Source organism: Sinohyriopsis cumingii, chromosome 3 (genome assembly GCF_028554795.1).
Source record: "Sinohyriopsis cumingii isolate HCF-2022 chromosome 3, ASM2855479v2, whole genome shotgun sequence".
NCBI lineage: Eukaryota > Metazoa > Mollusca > Bivalvia > Unionida > Unionidae > Sinohyriopsis > Sinohyriopsis cumingii.
Window position 1 is genome coordinate 132,982,557 of NC_142963.1, and position 18,705 is coordinate 133,001,261.

Below are 18,705 nucleotides of genomic sequence, written 5' to 3' on the forward strand. Positions count from 1 at the left end.
AAGGTCCAGGTTGCTGTGACTAATAGAAGAAAAATGGTTTTTGCATAATAACTTCAGTTTTTGACCACATACCTTGACCAACATTTGTGTTGGGTTGCACCTAAAGTAGGGAAGAGGCCTGTTGATTTTGGAGTAAAAAGGTCATTGGTAAGTGTCATTGTGACTCAGAGAAAAATGGGTTTTGCAGAGCAACTTTTGTCCATGACCAAACATGGTAGATAGCTTGCACGTAGAGTAATAAAGAAACTGATAGATTTGGGTCTAAAGGTCACAGTCTAAGTGTAATAAAAAAATATTTGTTTCTGCACTGCAAGTAAAACATCACATGTCTTCACTGAGACCAATGGTGCCGATGTTTATTTCCAAAGGTCTGGGACAAGGAAATAATAACCATTTACACTGGTCCTAAGATGTATGGTGATTATAATAGGAAGCCGTAAAGGACCATGCTGTTTACATCATAATAACCAATATTGATGCATGCAATATAGTCAACTGCAAAGTTTACTGTATTTCCTTTCAGATTTAGTTCCTAGAGAGAATGTCGAGGCCTGGCTGAAACATCTGAAGAATGAATTTCCTACTTTGGCTTTTAAAGCCTCAACACAGACTCAGAGTGATCATCTGGTAAACAGTGTTTAGAATTAAAAGCTGTATTACCTTTGTCAGCTTTACCTTGTCAGGGATCGTGCTGGGCTTTGTCAATAACGCAAATTGTGATTTTTTTTCCTTATTGGCGACAAAATATACCATCTGGCGATCTTTTTATCAACAACATTTTTGGCTGTTAAAAATTGTATATTGAGTCTTGTTTTTGGAGTTGAGAAATTCAAAGGTACCTTGACAGGAAGCCTCAAACTTGGATATAAAATTGCACTTGAAAATCTATTGTTATATAAAAATCCTTTGTTAATATTGACAAACCACCCTAACATGGCATTGTTATATCATAATCTGGTTATGCTGATGCCTGGCCTTATTACTCTGTGTTTTAATATAACCCAAATAGTCATGTTACCTGGCTAGTTACAAATGACCACCTCTGAAGGTGGGAACAGGAATTTCTACAATTTACCAGACGATGGCATTTTTTTGGTCCTTTTTGAAAAATGTACCAGAAAAAATAGTTTTACAGAAACTCCTAGAAAATTGAATACCTTCAAGCATCGATTTTTCCTTATAAGCAAATGAGAAAAAAATATTCTGTCTCCATCAGTTTTACAATTTTTAGATGTTGCCACAACAGTAACAAGGGGGCATTTGTTTGGTCCTTCAAAAAGTGCCTTTTGCGGCTCTTCGTTAACATATGAACCTTCATCAAAGCAAGCTGAAGACCTTTGATCAAAGAAAGTTGGCAACAAACTTAAAAGCATTGTTTCCGTTTTCATAGTGATTGGAACATATTTATTGTGCCATGAAAGTTTCCTGTTTGCAACAAAAAGTTAATGACTACGATTGCTACCAATTGCAGCTTAAGACCCAAATCAGACAAATATTTTGAAGCAATAGATATCTGGCCATTGGGAAAGGTGGGAATTCTTGCAAGAATGTGAAACTATTTAATTTTGTTCACATTTTCCTTTCCCTATGAATAGCCTCATCCACTTGGTAGCCTCAGCCTTTTTGGTAGTTGTTTCTGGCTGACCAATATCTATGCTAATTTAAGTACATGTACATGAAGCATATAAACAACTATACAGCCACGTGCTACTAGAAAGTGAATTGTTTCAGGAAACATGATTGTTGACAATGGGATATAGATCAAACGAGGACTGTCGTTTTTGTATGTATGTTTTTGTTGTGTTTTCTCACAGGATTTGACTGATGTATCAATTTTCTTATGATTGGATTCTCGAATTCATGGATTTTTCATATGCATGTATTATATTAACACATTGTGGGGTGTACTACACAACTGTAAGTTGTCAATATACAAGTGTATTTCAGACTAGTTGTCTTCATTTAATCAAAATTTCAACAAAAAAATTCTCTGTGTAAATCATAGTCACTGACGATAGGTCATCTCTTAAAAATATCACTTGCATGCAAAATTTCAATTTATTTTCAGCCCCCCCCCCCATTTAAACATCTGCTTACATCAACAACATTACCTTGGTCCAGAATATGTTGAGATAAATGAATAGGACTGTATTATGAAAATGGTGACATTTTTTTTTTAATTGGTGACAAAATATTGAGGTTAGCGATATTTTTGGCAACAACTTTTTTAAAGCCAGCACCATGCCTGCTTGTGTTGAATTTTGCATCATTTTATAATTTGAGAAATTTTGAGTTAATCATAGAAAGTAGCATCTTGATTGTTGTGCATTGGCTTCATGGGAGCAGCTATTTTAATCACCTATCTGCTTGTGGCAGTGTGTTATTCCCTTGTACCACATATAAAGAAACTTCAGTCACAGTACATGAAAGTTGCATGGAGGTTTATATCCATTGTGCTTGTTGCTAATGCACACAACTTCACCTTATACCGGTCCCTCTATAAGTTCATAATAATTGTAGAACAGAACCATTCAGGTTTTTTGATGAAAAAAAATTGTATTTAAACACTGCTATATTTAGGTCATGAGTTCTGATTGTAATTTAATTATGAAAGCATATCTGTAAGCATGGGCCATAAACTAAACTGAATATTGACCAATAAAAAATACATAACATGAACTTGATGACCAGATTCATTTGAGAAAGATCAAGAAACAAAAGGTGACTGTTAAGGATTATACCTCGATGAAATAAACGGGTGTCAAAGTTCAAAATGTTATATGCAGTGCATAAATTCAATGAATATCGGACTTTGCAATATTTTCTTACGATAGACTTCAGACTGTATTTAGGTTCAGTTTCTGATTTTCTTTGTGCTGCTTTCATTCCTATTTTATGTTAATAGTGGTTGACATCCCTAGCAGTGAAGTGTTTTTTTGTTTTATTTGCACTTTCTATTTTTTTCTGAATGAAATTATTTTTATATGTATATTTTACCATTTTATATGTTCCTTACTTTGATAAAAATGTAAAGTAAACTAAAATGAAAAGAGAGTAGACTCAGAAATCCTGGTAATTGATACCTTCAGTACACCAGCTAAATGTAATAGAGAATATTATGGAAAGATTGTATCCCTGGTATTTGAAAAAGCATGAACAGTCTTCTTGTCTACATTAAAGTCATTAATAACAGACATTAAAGTAAATAACAACAGACATTAAAGTAATTAATGACAGACATTAAAGTCATTAATGACAGACGTTAAAGTAGTTAATAACAGACATTAAAGTAATTAATGACAGGTAAAAGTAATTAATGACAGAGATAAAGTTTGTGGTATAGAATAATGTAGCATAGCTGTATTGAACATGAAGAAAACAAAAACTGGTTATTTGATATCCAGTATATCTATTTTCCAAAAGTGCCATTCAAAGGTGAAGATATCAGTCGCAAGTGAGGATTTGATGCAGTCCAGCCACTGTCTCGGAGCAGATGTCTTGATGAAATTGCTGGGAAATTACTGCAGAAATAAGGACATCAAGACCACAATAAGAGTAGGAGTTGTGGGTAAGTGAAGTCCATTACTTTCAAGTAATTCATATTCCTCAATAACATTTTTCATGATTTTGAAAATTAGAAAAATTAGAGTTTGATCAGTGATTATATTTATGGGTATGCTATTTAGGGATGAGGGTTTCCATTTTCTTCATCGGTTGATCCGTTTTATGTTGGGTCTTTAAATATGTCGCTTGTAGCTGATGCAGAATTTGCAAACACACCCACAGTATGTATGTATTTAATGGGTACCCATAACTTAAAGTGAATTAACAGTAACTTTAAATCACAGATGCAGCAGTGCATTAGCTGATGTAATTCAAGTACCAAAATTTGTTGGTGGGGGGGGCTATATTTTTGGGGTTTGGGGTTTCAGAAGATTATAAAATAATATGTTTGCATCGGACGTTGGCATTGGCATTGTGTAATCCACAAGGTAATGTCTGTATGATAGGTCTAGATGGCATTATGTAATCTACAAGGTAATGTCTAAGTGATAGGTCTAGTTGGCATTATGTAATCCACAAGGTAATGTCTAAATGATAGGTCTAGATGGCATTATGTAATCCACAAGGTAACATATACGTATTTGGTTTAGTTGGCATTGTGCAATTCACAAGTTAACATCTATGTATTAGGTCTAGTTGGCATTATGTAATCTACAAGCTGGTCTGTATGATAGGTCTAGTTGCCATTGTGTAATCCATGAGGTAAGGCCAAACAAAAGAATGTGTTTTCGGTTGGCTGACCATTCCTGTTTTTGTTGTTGCTGACGATAGCACTTTTTTCCCCCAGGGTTTAAAAAAAATTAAGAAAAAAAATTTAAAAACAGAAATTCCTCAATGTGATTTGTGCATCTAATTGAGCCAGTTTAGCCCAGTACTTGAAGCACTTAGTACATTGTATATATTAATCATTATAATATATGTATAATGTTTTTAAAAAAAACAAAATCTACCTACCCTAATTTTAAAACCAGTGCAGTAGGCAACACACGGGTTTTGGGGTGGGTGGGGTTGTCTAATGTCTGTATGTTAGGTCTTTGTACCAAAATCATCAGTGTTTACATATCATATCTCTTGTAAATGGAAAATGTGTTTCATTTTTTTATAACAAAATGTTTCTTGGCTAAATGATTAGTGTTCCATTTCATAAAAGAATGTTTTCTTGTCTAAATTATTATGTTTTCCACATTCAAGATCAGTGATCAGCGTTTGAATTTTCAATAGATCTCTGGGTCAGTGAAATGAGCCTCTTCCATCCTTACAGTCAGTAGCAAATTGGAGGTTTCTATTTAATTTTGATTGTATTTATTTTATGAATAATCTATTATAAAATTGGAGTCCTTACAAAAATTGGTACAGAAATTACTTCCCCATGATCCTTAGATACAGATTTTCCCCCATTTACTAAAAAACTGCAATGATTCAAAAGGGATAGAAGAATGTTTCTGCCCTGGAGGAGGATAGCACTTACGAATCAACCCACGGTCTTAATCCTGAAATTACTACAGAAAATATGGGCTCAGAATTGCAAGATAATTCTACTAATTCAATCTACTTGAGCCAGAGATAGACCTTCCTAGGAAGATTATGTCCAAGCCAGATCTTTTCAGATATCTTGCAAGAGAAACAATTCAGACCTTTAATTATGGAGAGAATCTCAAGAACACCATAAAAGAAGAGTTATCAGTCATGATAAAGATCTATCAGACCTGCTTGCCAATTCAGATTTGAATATACCGAAATTTCTCACCATTTCCAAAGTGGAATCTGTCTTGTGTCTTAACATGGCTTAACATTGAGAAGTTTGAGTCATTAGCCAGGACCTTGCAGAAGCTGTTATCATACAACACTTGTTTCCTGATATCTCTCACTTCTGCTTGCAGGGTGAGTGAGTTCAATGCCCTTTCAGTCAATCATAACTATCTTCATTTAAGATCAGATGGTTTGGTGATCCTCATGACATAACCAGACTGCAGCCATGAGCTGTTTGCCGTCATATGCTACTTCTTGTCTATAGATAAGACAAGAGCGGTGGTCATGCAAGATCTGTCCGTGCTTTCAAGCACTATTTGAAGTGCACAGTGACAACCCAAAAGAGTCTTTTTCCCTGTGAAGGCAGGAAGCAGATATCTCTCAAGCCCTGTCATGGCTTAATTTGGTTATACACTTAGCATAGTCTGACATCTCAAAAGATCATTTTTGCCTTATGAGGATTTCAGCTCATGAAATTAGAGTGATGTCTGTGAATCTTGCATTCAACATTTTGAGCCAAAACATCATAGAAGCTGTTGGCTGGCATTCACAGTCAACATTCTCAGGTTTTTATTTCAGGGATTTTAGCTTTGCAGAGACCAAATCTGTTAGGTCCTGTGGATATGACCTAGACAACCACCAGACCTAATGAAACCAACATCGGCCTTCTTGCTTTGTTGGATTTGCCAGTGAATTTTAACATTAAGAAGATATCAGTAATCATCTTCTTGACCTGATAGAATGGTCATGGATCAGGAGAATGGGTTGTCTTTCACATATGGAATCCAATCTTTTTTTTTTCCAGTAGGATACTCTAGGTATAGGTAGAATGCTCAGCATTCCCTCCACCTGTTACCTATTCTCCTAATGTTAATGAAGACCCTACCAACCACTTCACTATGCAAGCATCCTTAAAACTGACAACTCCTGGTGGTGGCATGGGGAGGTAATGGACAAGAGCTAATGCCCTTTTACATGATATAGACAGAAAAGATGTTTTCATCTTTAGTAGGGCTGGATTCTGGAGGTATCAGGCTTATATTCCCTAATGATAATGTGATCGGGTAAGTATTCATGGAGAAACATAATTTATGATAAGATTTGCTTTTTTCATGATAACTCCATAAAGTAATAGGTTTAATTAAAGTATATCATTGCAGTTCAGATTTCATTATGAAAGGGAACAAACTATTTTTTTTTCAGTATTGTTTTCCACACTCCCATGTGTTGGTTTACTAGATTGTAGCCTTGTATGGTCTCCCATTGAGTGTCTAATTGTTGAGCTCCATTTTTTTCAGCATTTAGAAGGATTTGTGATGATTTGAATATAGTTAACATGTTTGGAAGAATTAGAAATAGCAGTAGGGCTGGCTTGGAACACTCTTCATGATATTTCCTAGTTTCACACAGTATAATCTGTAGATCCTCATTTTCTGCATCTTTCCTCATGGAGGAAAGCAATATCTTTTTTTTTTCACATCGTAATTTGTGCCTATATACTGCACAAAATCTGTCATTTTTATTTGAAATGACCTTGCAGTCAGTACACTTCTTCATTCGTGGCTGATCACTTTGTTCAGGAATATCATCACATAACAGCAAACCAGCCTTAATCAAGGGAGGTGATTCACCAGGTGATTTTGGACTATCAAACTCTTCATTATTGTTAATGATGAAATTTGGGATTCGGTTTGAGTATATTTGACAACATAAACAGATTTTTTTCCCTACACATGAAGTTCTACAAAAGCGAAAAATTTATATTTTGAAGTTTGTCTTCACAACTGAATTTTAATTATTGTTATATCTCCACATTCGTCATAAGTTTGTCTTCACAACTGAATTTTAATTATTGTTATATCTCCACACTCGTCATAAGTTTGTCTTCACAACTGAATTTTAATTATTGTTATATCTCCACACTCGTCATAAGTGTTATTGACCAAATACTTGTGGATTAAGATTGGAATAGGATTCTAGAAGTACACGGTTGTTTGTGAATTTTTTTTAGTAAAATGTCTTGTCATTTTCAGGATTCCCTAATACTGGTAAAAGCAGCATCATAAACAGCCTGAAGAGAAGCAAGGCGTGCAATGTAGGGGCAACTCCTGGAGTCACAAAGTAGGCTTTCTCATCAATCTTGATATGTGTCAATTTGGCAGATATATAACATATTATGCATACATAAGTAGCCAGTTTATATATATATATATATATATATATATATATATATATATATATATATATATATATATATATATTTTACATTTCTATCTCCCTTTAATGAAGAGAAAGGTCAGTGTATAACATTTACAATGAGCTGATTATAGCATGACCTTTATATATACAGTGTGTATGTGTGAGAGAGAGAGAGAGAGAGGTCCTGAAAATCACTTGTTCATTTCTTTTTCCATTAAACTGCAAAATAAGCACTTAACAAAGTAAAATTCAGAGGTCACTGCATCAAGTTTACATACTGGTTCTTAGCCAGACAATCAACAGAGGTTTCACCAACTAAGTTTGTTTGGTCATTAGTTTTTACCAAGTTATTTAAACACTCTATAGCCACAAAACACAGGGAAAAAAGAGATGTGAAGGTATAAATAAGAAACAAACTATAATTTAACAGTAGCTTCAGGGTCTATGCTATAGACATTATGTTCGTCTCTCTCACCATTTGGTTTTTGTAACTATATTCTGTCACAGTGTGTCAGCACATCATACCTTTAAAGCAAAATAAATTATAAAAAATTATGCTAGGAACAACATGTAACTTTTAAAATCATCCTTCAAGACTTATTTTGGGCAACCTGTTCAGTTTAAACTTCACCATCCAACTTTACCAGAAACAATATCAGTTAGGTCTAGAGTATTTTGGAGTTAGTAAATCAGCATGTAGTCATTTATTTAAAAAATGTTAAAATGGAATTGCTTTTGTTGGAAGAAATTCAATAGTATAATATTCTGAAAGCAAAAGAAACGTAGTTTTCTGAAAGAAAAGAAAATTAATTTATAAATAATTACTTCAAGTGGAAGCCATATACTAAGGGAAGGATAACACAAACACTAAAACAGCAAAAAATCTAATAGTGAAAATGACACATTTTACTGGTACATTTAATAATTAGGTATAACAGTAGTTTCTTTTTTGTCACAATTGGCTATTTGGCAGCCACATTTTGGGGAATAGATGGAGCGGCAAGAATTATTAGAACTTCACAATCCAATGTAGGCGTGTGTGTGTGTGTATATATATATATATATATATATATATATATATATATATATATATATATATATATATATATATATATATATAGACATACACACAAAACACCCATACCTTTTAATGAGGGGTGAAGTTAGGATAGAATTTAAGCCATATCAAAAGAAAAGGAGAACATTTAAGTCAAGTGATAATTAGATTTTAGATTGCATGAAACAGGTAAAACAGTTTCATTTAAATAAAATAGCTAAATATATATATTTCACAGAAAGTACAAAGTATTTCATGCAAGTTGTAAAAGAAAAGAATTGAAACAATGTAAGTTATATTGTGGGGGAGATAACTCAATGTATTTAGTGCTTCTGCACTATTGGTCAGGTTTATTAAACAGGATTTTCTGAATGGGAACATGCATTTTATATAATCTTTAAATTCATTTTGACAAGTATACGGTTTCATAAGGCTCAGGATTCAAATTAAATGATATTAACTTAAATGCCATATTTTCAACCATGGAGATAGATTTTCTTGCAGTTTTATTAGCATCACTTATGAAATCTACATATATTGTTGAAATTTGTACAACAGTGAGAATCTAAATGATTTTAACTTAAAAGTTATAATTTGTGAACCATATGTTTCAGAAATACATTTCCTCACATTTATTTTCAGCCATGAGAATGTGGTTTTTTTATGTGCAGTTTTCTTATCATCTGTTGTGAAGTTTAGACAGATTTTTGAAATTTTTACAACAGTGGCAAGGCGTTGTCTTGCATCAGATGTTAAGTAAAAAACAAAATTTCTTAAATATCTTTTACCTGAAATTTTGTCAGTTGTGTAAACTTATAAAACTGTATGTTTGTTTACAGGCAAATGCAAGAAGTACAGCTTGATAAACATATCAGGCTTCTGGATAGTCCTGGTGTGGTGATGGCCAAGGGGAATTCTGACACCTCCACTATACTGAAAAACTGTGTCAAGGTATCTCATTTTAAGGATTTTGTTTTGGTTTGCTTTGGGCATTAGATGAAAGAGGGTCATTAGAAAGTTACTAAGTGGTGTACTGTGTAAATCATAATATTTTGAGGAGCCTGATACTTTCACACATTTAATGAAGAAACTAAATTGGAAAGAAGTTATTGACAGTAAAGACTTCCACTGAAAAATGTCCCATAGTAACCAAAATTGTACTGATAATGTGAATTTTGTTTGTTCTCAAATCATATTTTTGCAGTAAACATTGGAGGAAAAATTAGTGGATGAAATAGATTATTTTATAAAACTGAGTTGTCCTCTAGGACAGGCATGTGGAAGATTCTCTAGGGCACATGTTAGATAGTGATTTTTAAAGCCACACAATATAATGTAAATGTAACTGGATAAAACCGGGTTGTGGGCCAGATTCGGCTAACTGGCCATAGGATGCACATAACAGATCAAGGATAAGTACAGTACTTCCTCTGTTTAAGGTGCCTCAGTTTACAATGGCTACTGGAGAAAAGTGAAAGTTGATAATGCATACAATGGCTACTGGAGACTAGTGAAGGTTGATGATAATGTTTACAATGGCTACTGGAGACTAGTGATGGTTGATGATAATGTTTACAATGGCTGCTTGAGACAAGTGAAAGTTGATGATAATGTTTATAATGGCTACTGGAGACTAGTGATGGTTGATGATAATGTTTACAATGGCTGCTTGAGACAAGTGAAAGTTGATGATAATGTTTATAATGGCTACTGGAGACTAGTGATGGTTGATGATAATGTTTACAATGGCTGCTTGAGACAAGTGAAAGTTGATAATGTTTACAATGGCTACTGGAGACTAGTGATGGTTGATGATAATGTTTACAATGGCACCTGGAGACTAGTGATGGTTGATGATAATGTTTACAATGGCTGCTGGAGACAAGTGAAAGTTGATGATAATGTTTATAATGGCTACTGGAGACTAGTGATGGTTGATGATAATGTTTACAATGGCTGCTTGAGACAAGTGAAAGTTGATGATAATGTTTATAATGGCTACTGGAGACTAGTGATGGTTGATGATAATGTTTACAATGGCTGCTTGAGACAAGTGAAAGTTGATAATGTTTACAATGGCTGCTGGAGACTAGTGATGGTTGATGATAATGTTTACAATGGCACCTGGAGACTAGTGATGGTTGATGATAATGTTTACAATGGCTGCTGGAGACAAGTGAAAGTTGATGATAATGTTTATAATGGCTACTGGAGACTAGTGATGGTTGATGATAATGTTTACAATGGCTGCTTGAGACAAGTGAAAGTTGATAATGTTTACAATGGCTGCTGGAGACAAGTGAAAGTTGATGATAATGTTTATAATGGCTACTGGAGACTTGTGGAAGTTGATCATGCTTTTAGTTGCTACTGGGGACTAGTGAAAGTTGATAATATTTACAATGGCTGCTGGAGACTAGTGAAAGTTGATGATAATATTTACTGTGGCTACTGGAGACAAGTGAAAGTTGATGATAATGTTTATAATGGTTACTGGAGACTTGTGGAAGTTGATCATGCTTTTAGTTGCTACTGGAGACTAGTGAAAGTTGATAATATTTACAATGGCTGCTGGAGACTAGTGAAAGTTGAAGTTCATTACATTCCAGTTTTTGGTTAACCACTACTCATACATAAAATATGTTGTAATATTTTTCTTGTTTAGATTGAAATTTATGTGTCCCCCACACTTCAAAGGCATGGGGAACACAATTTCCTCCACACCGGAATGTAGCATTGGGTAAACTAGCATGTAGGACATAGTTTTCCCTCCTCAAGAATTCTTGGTGCAGCATTTGATAACTAGATTATATTATCAGTTCCTTTTCAGCAAATGCAAGAATGCTGGCCTAGATTAGGATACTAGTTGATAATACTTTATACCACCTATTACTGAGCATTATTTTATACATTTTGTGTTTACAGCTAGAAACTTTGGATGACCCTATTACACCTGTGGAAGCTATTTTGAAAAGGTGCAGTAAACAACAGGTAAGCACTGTTTAGATGATTTACATTGTTGTGTTTTGTTTTTCTAATTAAAAAACAAATATTTTTATCATTTATATGTGGTAATTTTTGATCATTTATAAGTGCCAGCTTGAAGAGAATGGGGAAGCTGTTATACCTGCATGTTCTTCAGTGTTTTTCAAACTACATTGAAAGTTGTCATTCATATTTTTCTTCCAATAATTGTTTAGTATAATATTGACTTGGAATTTTACTTTTGTATGCACTCATAGGAATAATATTTTCATGCATTATGAATATATTACCTTATGATGGAACTGTGTCCATTACATGTAAAGCGGTTTCACTGCTTTTTGTGGTGTACCAAATTAATACATGTATAATGATTTCAATGCTTTCTGTGGTGTACCAAATTAATACATGTACAGTGGTTTTGGTGCTTTTTAGGGGATATCAAATTACCATTTTGCATGGATTTTGTGAACTGTGTCCAATACATGTACCATGATTTCACTTCTTTTTGTTGGGTACCAATTTTCATGGATGTTTTTTTTTGTGCCCCAAACCAGGAATGTAAAGGGTCAATAAAAACTGAGCTGAATTTGATGCAGAAAGTACACCGATCCACCCACCACTATCCTAACCATGCCTTTGTTTTTTATAGCTATATCCTAGCAATCAAGAATGCTCAGCTATTTGATAATTAAACTTCGTTACTGTAATAAAATACTGTCTTTGTGTTGTTGCATTTTAATCCCATTTGAAAAAAAAAGAGCAAATCATATTGTTTTAATGCATATATGCATACAGTGTCCAGCAGCTGTCGTTAATACTTATTTACATTTATCCAAGTGAAACTGCTGTCCAAACTACTTCGGTGACAAAACTGCACTTATTCTCTGCAGTCTGAAGTATTTTGATGTGCAGTCAATGAAGAAACTTTAAATTGTTAAACCACCAGAGAAAACATTGGATTTTTTTAGGGTTATGCAGTTGATGTAACAAATTTTAACCAAATGTTTTAAGGATTATACATTGTTAACATTTATCTTTTATTTTATGTCTTTTACAGAATTTTGATATCTTTACTTTTTATATTTATTGTTATCTTGTTTACTTTTTTGGATAGAATTTATCTTCCTAACGTTTTTGTTCAATTTTTCATTTTGTAACATTTTCAAATTTTACCTTCAATTGATAGCATATAGCCAATATTTTGTGCTGATATGCTGTAAAACACCACTACATATATAACTCTGTGATTTAAGAAATAGTCATGATCCATCTGAATCTGCTTAAAGCATAGATGAGTGTACTTTAAGTACAGGTGACAAACTCTCCAACTGCTCCAGTGACCTAGTGGTTAGAGTGTCAGCCTTGGATGCAGGAGGTTGTGGGTTCGATCCTCGAACAAGTCATACCAAAGACTTACAAAAATGGTACTAACAGCTGCCTAGCATGGCACTCAGCATTAATAGGTTAGATTTAGGGCTGGTTGGCCTGGTGTCAGGATAATGTGACTGGGTGGTATTGTCTGCGGCATGATGCCCCAGTGCTAGACATCACTATAAACTGCCACACTGCAGACATTGTAGCGATATGACTGCAGAATTGTTATAGCTATGTTAAAAATCCAAATCACACACACCACACACGCACAAACTCTCCTGTTAAAATTGAAGTCCTCCTGAATGAACATTTCATTATATCCACATATTTTTAATCAGAATAACATCCATACTTTAAAATGCTAAAATCATTCATTGCAGCACAGGTGCAGATTAAACACTAATGATATACACTAATTACCTGAAGACTTAAAGCTCATGCTTCACTGAGTTTCAGTCAAAACCAGTGAAAATACACTTCATGTCAATCATTTCTTCAGGTACGTGCAAATGTTGGTTTTAGAATTAATCTGGAAATTGCACAAATCCAGCTTATAATTTGGATCAATGTCAGTAGCAATTTATCATGAGCCACTCTCACCACTGCACATCTAGGGGCTGTTGGGCACTTGTTTGGTTCACATGGAAGAATGACATTATCCACATAACATGATCATCAAAATATACTGATGGGGCAATGACATTGGTTTAAGTAAACAATCATATCAATACATTTTGGTAAATGCTTGGCTTGATTTCGTGTATGAGAAAAATACATATAAAATTTCAGGAGCCACACCACACTTATCTTGTATTATTCATACGCAATCTCTTTCCAAAAATGATAATAAACATTTTACATTTTTTCTTACTTTTAAGAAAGATTATTTTTTTTCACATACAAGTAAAAACATGTATATGAAATTTTGGGAGCCACACCACGATCATGTTATATCTGAATTTGAGTTACAATGGAGCATGCCATAGCTGGGTCACACTGTACCTATATTAGTGTGCAGACTTTGACAGGCAGATCTTCAAATTTTTATACCCGAGAAAGTGTCTTTTTTTATACAATACCATGAATATTGATATGCACAATAATAAATGAAACCACAATATTTTTTACCAAATTTAATAGAAGTTAATATGTCAACTCCATACAGATTGCAGTTGCCATCATTTAATGACAGTTATTGATAAATACTTGGCCATCAGGCCCAGGGTGGGTAATAGTGGATTAACATCAGGCTTAAGGTAGGTTGCAGTGGATTACTGTCAGGCCCAGGGTAGGTTACAGTGAATCACAGCCAGGCCCAGCATGGGTTATAATGGATGACCATAAGGCCCAGGATAGGTTACACTAGATGACCTTCAGGCCCAGGAAAGGTCCCAATGGATTACCATCAAGCCCAAGGTAGGTTATATGGATTACCATCAGACGCAGGGTAGGTTACAATCATTGACCATCAGGTAAAGGATATGTTGCAATAGATGACCATCAGGCCCAGGTTTACAATGGAGACCATCAAGCCCAGGATAGGTTACAATGGATGGCCATCAGGCCCAGAGTAGGTAACAGTGGATGATAATAAGGCCCAGGGCAGGTTACAGTGGATTACCATCAGGCCCAGAGTAGGTGATATTGAATTACCATCGGGCCCAGGATAGATTACAGTGGATGACCATTAGGCCCAGGATAGGTTACAGTGGATTACCATCAGATCCAGAGTAGGCTGCAACAGATTACCATCAGGCCCAGGATAGGTTACATTGGATTACCATCAGGCCCAGAGTAGGCTACAACGGATTACCATCAAGCCCAGCGTAGGCTACAATAGATGACCATCAGGCCCAGGTTTACAATGGAGACCATCAAGCCCAGGATAGGTTACAATGGATGGCCATCGGGCCCAGAGTAGGTGACATTGGATTACCATCGGGCCCAGGATAGGTTACAGTGGATGACCATAAGGCCCAGGATAGGTTACAATGGATTACCATCAGATCCAGAGTAGGCTGCAACAGATTACCATCAGGCCCAGAATAGGTTTCAGTGGATTACCATCAGGCCCAGAGTAGGCTACAACAGATTACCATCAAGCCCAGAGTAGGATACAATAGATGACCATCAGGCCCAGGTTTACAATGGAGACCATCAAGCCCAGGATAGGTTACAATGGATGGCCATCAGGCCCAGAGTAAGTGACATTGGATTACCATCGGGCCCAGGATAGGTTACAGTGGATGACCATAAGGCCCAGGATAGGTTACAATGGATTACCATCAGATCCAGAGTAGGCTGCAACAGATTACCATCAGGCCCAGAATAGGTTTCAGTGGATTACCATCAGGCCCAGAGTAGGCTACAACAGATTACCATCAAGCCCAGAGTAGGATACAATAGATGACCATCAGGCCCAGGTTTACAATGGAGACCATCAAGCCCAGGATAGGTTACAATGGATGGCCATCAGGCCCAGAGTAGGTGACATTGGATTGCCATCAGATCCAGAGTAGGCTACAACGGATTACCATCAGGCCCAGAGTAGGCTACATTGGATTACCATCAAGCCTAGAGTAGGCTACAATGGATTACCATCAAGCCTAGAGTAGGCTACATTGGATTACCATCAAGCCTAGAGTAGGCTACAATGGATTACCATCAAGCCTAGAGTAGGTGACATTGGATTACCATCAAGCCTAGAGTAGGCTACAACGGATTACCATCAGGCCCAGAGTAGGCTACATTGGATTACCATCAAGCCTAGAGTAGGCTGCATTGGATTACCATCAAGCCCAGAGTAGGCTACATTGGATTACCATCAAGCCTAGAGTAGGCTGCAATGGATTGCCATCAGATCCAGAGTAGGCTACAATGGATTATCATCAGGTTCAGAGCTTTCATTTCCTTAAAAATTGTGTGTCAAAGTTTGTTCTCAGATACAGTAATCTTCAGAAACATGAAGCCTTTTTATGAACATATGCAGCAGCATTGATTCACCACTAAGCCGTGACATCATCACTTGTTACTACAAAACATAATTCATGTAGATATAATGTCAAATAACTTAAATTACTTCCAGTTTGTTTGCAAGAGCTGTTAGTTTCCGCTACTGATGACACGTCTTTTACAACACTTGCAGTGTAATTGCTTTTTGAAATGGTTTCTATGTCTGTAGATTGGATTCTTATTTTCAGATGATACTTCACTATGGCATCCCTCAGTACAAAGATGTAAATGAGTTTCTCGCTCTACTTGCAAGACGATTTGGGAGGTTAAAAAAGGGTGGTGTACCAGATGTCAACAGGGCTGCTAAAGCAGTTCTTCAGGATTGGAACGGGTTAGATATTCTTCTGTCCTGTTTTCTTTCAGGAATTTAAGGTCTGCTTGGAATGGAATAGATTTTCAGAAATCAAGCATTTGAAAATACTTTGCTTTACATGCAGTAGAACAGTTATTATCCATACTGATTGATGGACGTTAAAATGTTTTTGATGTGAGTTACGGGTAATGAGTCACATTGAAATGTAAATAATGGAAGGAAGTCGAAGGGAAAGGGAGTAAACCAGTTATAATAAATAATTATCGGGGTGGGTGGGTTAATGTTTACTTGATTTGTAGTTTATTAGACATAAATTTAGTCTTATTGTACCTATGAATGCACAAACAATAAAGTCGGTTGATGACAGATGTAAAAAAAAAAAATTTGGATATCATACAGTCATATTTTGGTAACTGAAACATTAATAACATTTATGATATAATACAGTCATATGTTGGTAATTGGAACATCCATCACTTTTAGGATATAATACAGTGATACCCCTCATACCCCACTAAGCAGTTGCCACCCTTTTTTTCACAGCCAGAGTCCCTTGGTACCAGTGAGTTTTTGTTAAAAAGTACCCCTCTGATGCAACCAGCAGCCAGCATATTAGTGCAAAAATGTAAAATTTATCCCGTTTTATTTTAATATGAATAGAACCAATATTTAATTAATGCAGTAAGATAAGTAATCTGATTTTCTTTACCAGTCTCCATTTCCATATTTTAGGCTTTTGTTACTGAAAGAAGTGTTGGATAAAGTACATTATCACAAAGGTTAATATTATATCATTAATGCCCATGTTTACAGGAAATGGGGTCAACAATGAGTGATAGAGTTTTGGGCTTCACACAGTGGTTGAGGTTTTTCCTTTGATGATTACGATCGGATGTAATTGTCAAGATCATAACATGGTCAGCACATAATACATGTAGCTTTTGTGGATTAGCACATAGAGAGAAATTAACCTTGAACAAAACAGGGTTCCAAACAAATAATGAAAAATCATGTGACAAATATGTATTGCTTCCTTTATAAACATGGCTTTGTGTCTACTTTACAAACGTTGTATGCATAATTAAATTGCAGTACTGTACAACTAGCAACATAGGAATACAAAGCTTTAACATGTCATCATGTAAATGTAGAATTAATACTTTAGAAGAAAAAGTACAAGTTATTTGACTAGACAATGGGGGGTTCAAAAGTTCTTGCCAAAAAGTTTTGTCTTGGGAAGAGTCAATTAAACAAAATCCTAACAGATAAGGAGAATATTCTGCAGCAGTGGGAAAATGAAGTAAATGGAAAGAGAATTATTTTAAATGCCATGCAGTGTATGTAACAAGATTTAAGTGATGTTTTTGAATGGTTCTGCAATGCGCATGGCAGCAATACTCCACGCAGATTTCACGCTTAAGAATAAGAATTATAATTGTATGTTAACTTGAAATGAAGATATTAAATGCTTTGAAGTTATATGTAGCTTTCTTACTACATATACATACTTCTCACAAATATAGTCCCCCTCTAAAAAGGGCCACCGATCTTATGCAGCTATTATCCCGATGCACAAGGGACGGCCATAATTAGGGGGACCACTGTACAGTCATATTGTGGTAATTGGAACATTCATCACTTTTAGGATATAAAAGTCATATTTTGGTAAATAGAACATCCCTCACTTGAAAACTGTGTATCACTGAGATGGTTTAATCAGACACCTTCAAAATTATCCTTTTATTTGCAATCAAGGAAGACTAGAATGACCAGCTTCTTGAACCAGAACATTTGGGCCCCATCTTTGCCAAAAAAAATTTGCTAGAGTATTTTTTAATTGGGAATGTAAATATTATTTTCCTTTTAATCCTGTTTTTAATAAGGTTTTGTTTCAATAAACAAATTTGGTTGATTGTGGTCAGTTATTATTAAAGAGATTGTACTGTATTGTTTTAGCCAGTGATTGTCTAGCATATCATTAGAAACGTATACAAAACACAGTCATCAGAAACAGGTGTGGGCACTTTTGTACTAAAGAATCGTATCAATAGTTATTTGTTAATAGGTGGAGTTGTTGAAGTATTTCTTACATTTTTCATCAGATGGGAAAAAAAGAACTTGCCTTATAATCATGGCACTTTTGCAGTCAATTTACCTTTATTTAGTCCATTGAGGATCTTTGAAGCTTTGTATTTTTTTGAACAAATTTTCTTTACTTTTAGTGGAAAGATCACATATTTTACCCACCCTCCTGAGCAGACAAGTCTACCAACCCATATCAGTGCTGAGCTTGTCACGCAGATGGGAAAAGAGTTCCAGATAGATGACATCCTGAGAGACCAGGAGAAAATTCTGGAAAGTGAGTTTGTTTTCATCTTATTATGTCATTTTTTTCTGTTTGCAGTTGACGAGACTTAAATGGCAGAAGATTTGGGTGGGGGATGGGGGAAGA

At 35.2% G+C, this 18,705-nt stretch overlaps 1 protein-coding gene across 1 annotated transcript in view; it reads left to right on the top strand.

Annotated features, from left to right (window-relative positions):
- LOC149803889 (guanine nucleotide-binding protein-like 3 homolog) overlaps positions 1-18,705 on the top strand; it is a 52,839-nt gene that overhangs the window by 24,204 nt on the left and 9,930 nt on the right. Inside the window, exons 8-14 of the mRNA XM_089953703.1 lie at positions 524-627; positions 3,424-3,568; positions 7,347-7,434; positions 9,409-9,520; positions 11,495-11,560; positions 16,129-16,271; positions 18,476-18,612. Of these exons, the coding sequence (XP_089809829.1) occupies positions 524-627; positions 3,424-3,568; positions 7,347-7,434; positions 9,409-9,520; positions 11,495-11,560; positions 16,129-16,271; positions 18,476-18,612 (795 nt within the window). The remainder of the gene's footprint in view (positions 1-523; positions 628-3,423; positions 3,569-7,346; positions 7,435-9,408; positions 9,521-11,494; positions 11,561-16,128; positions 16,272-18,475; positions 18,613-18,705) is intronic.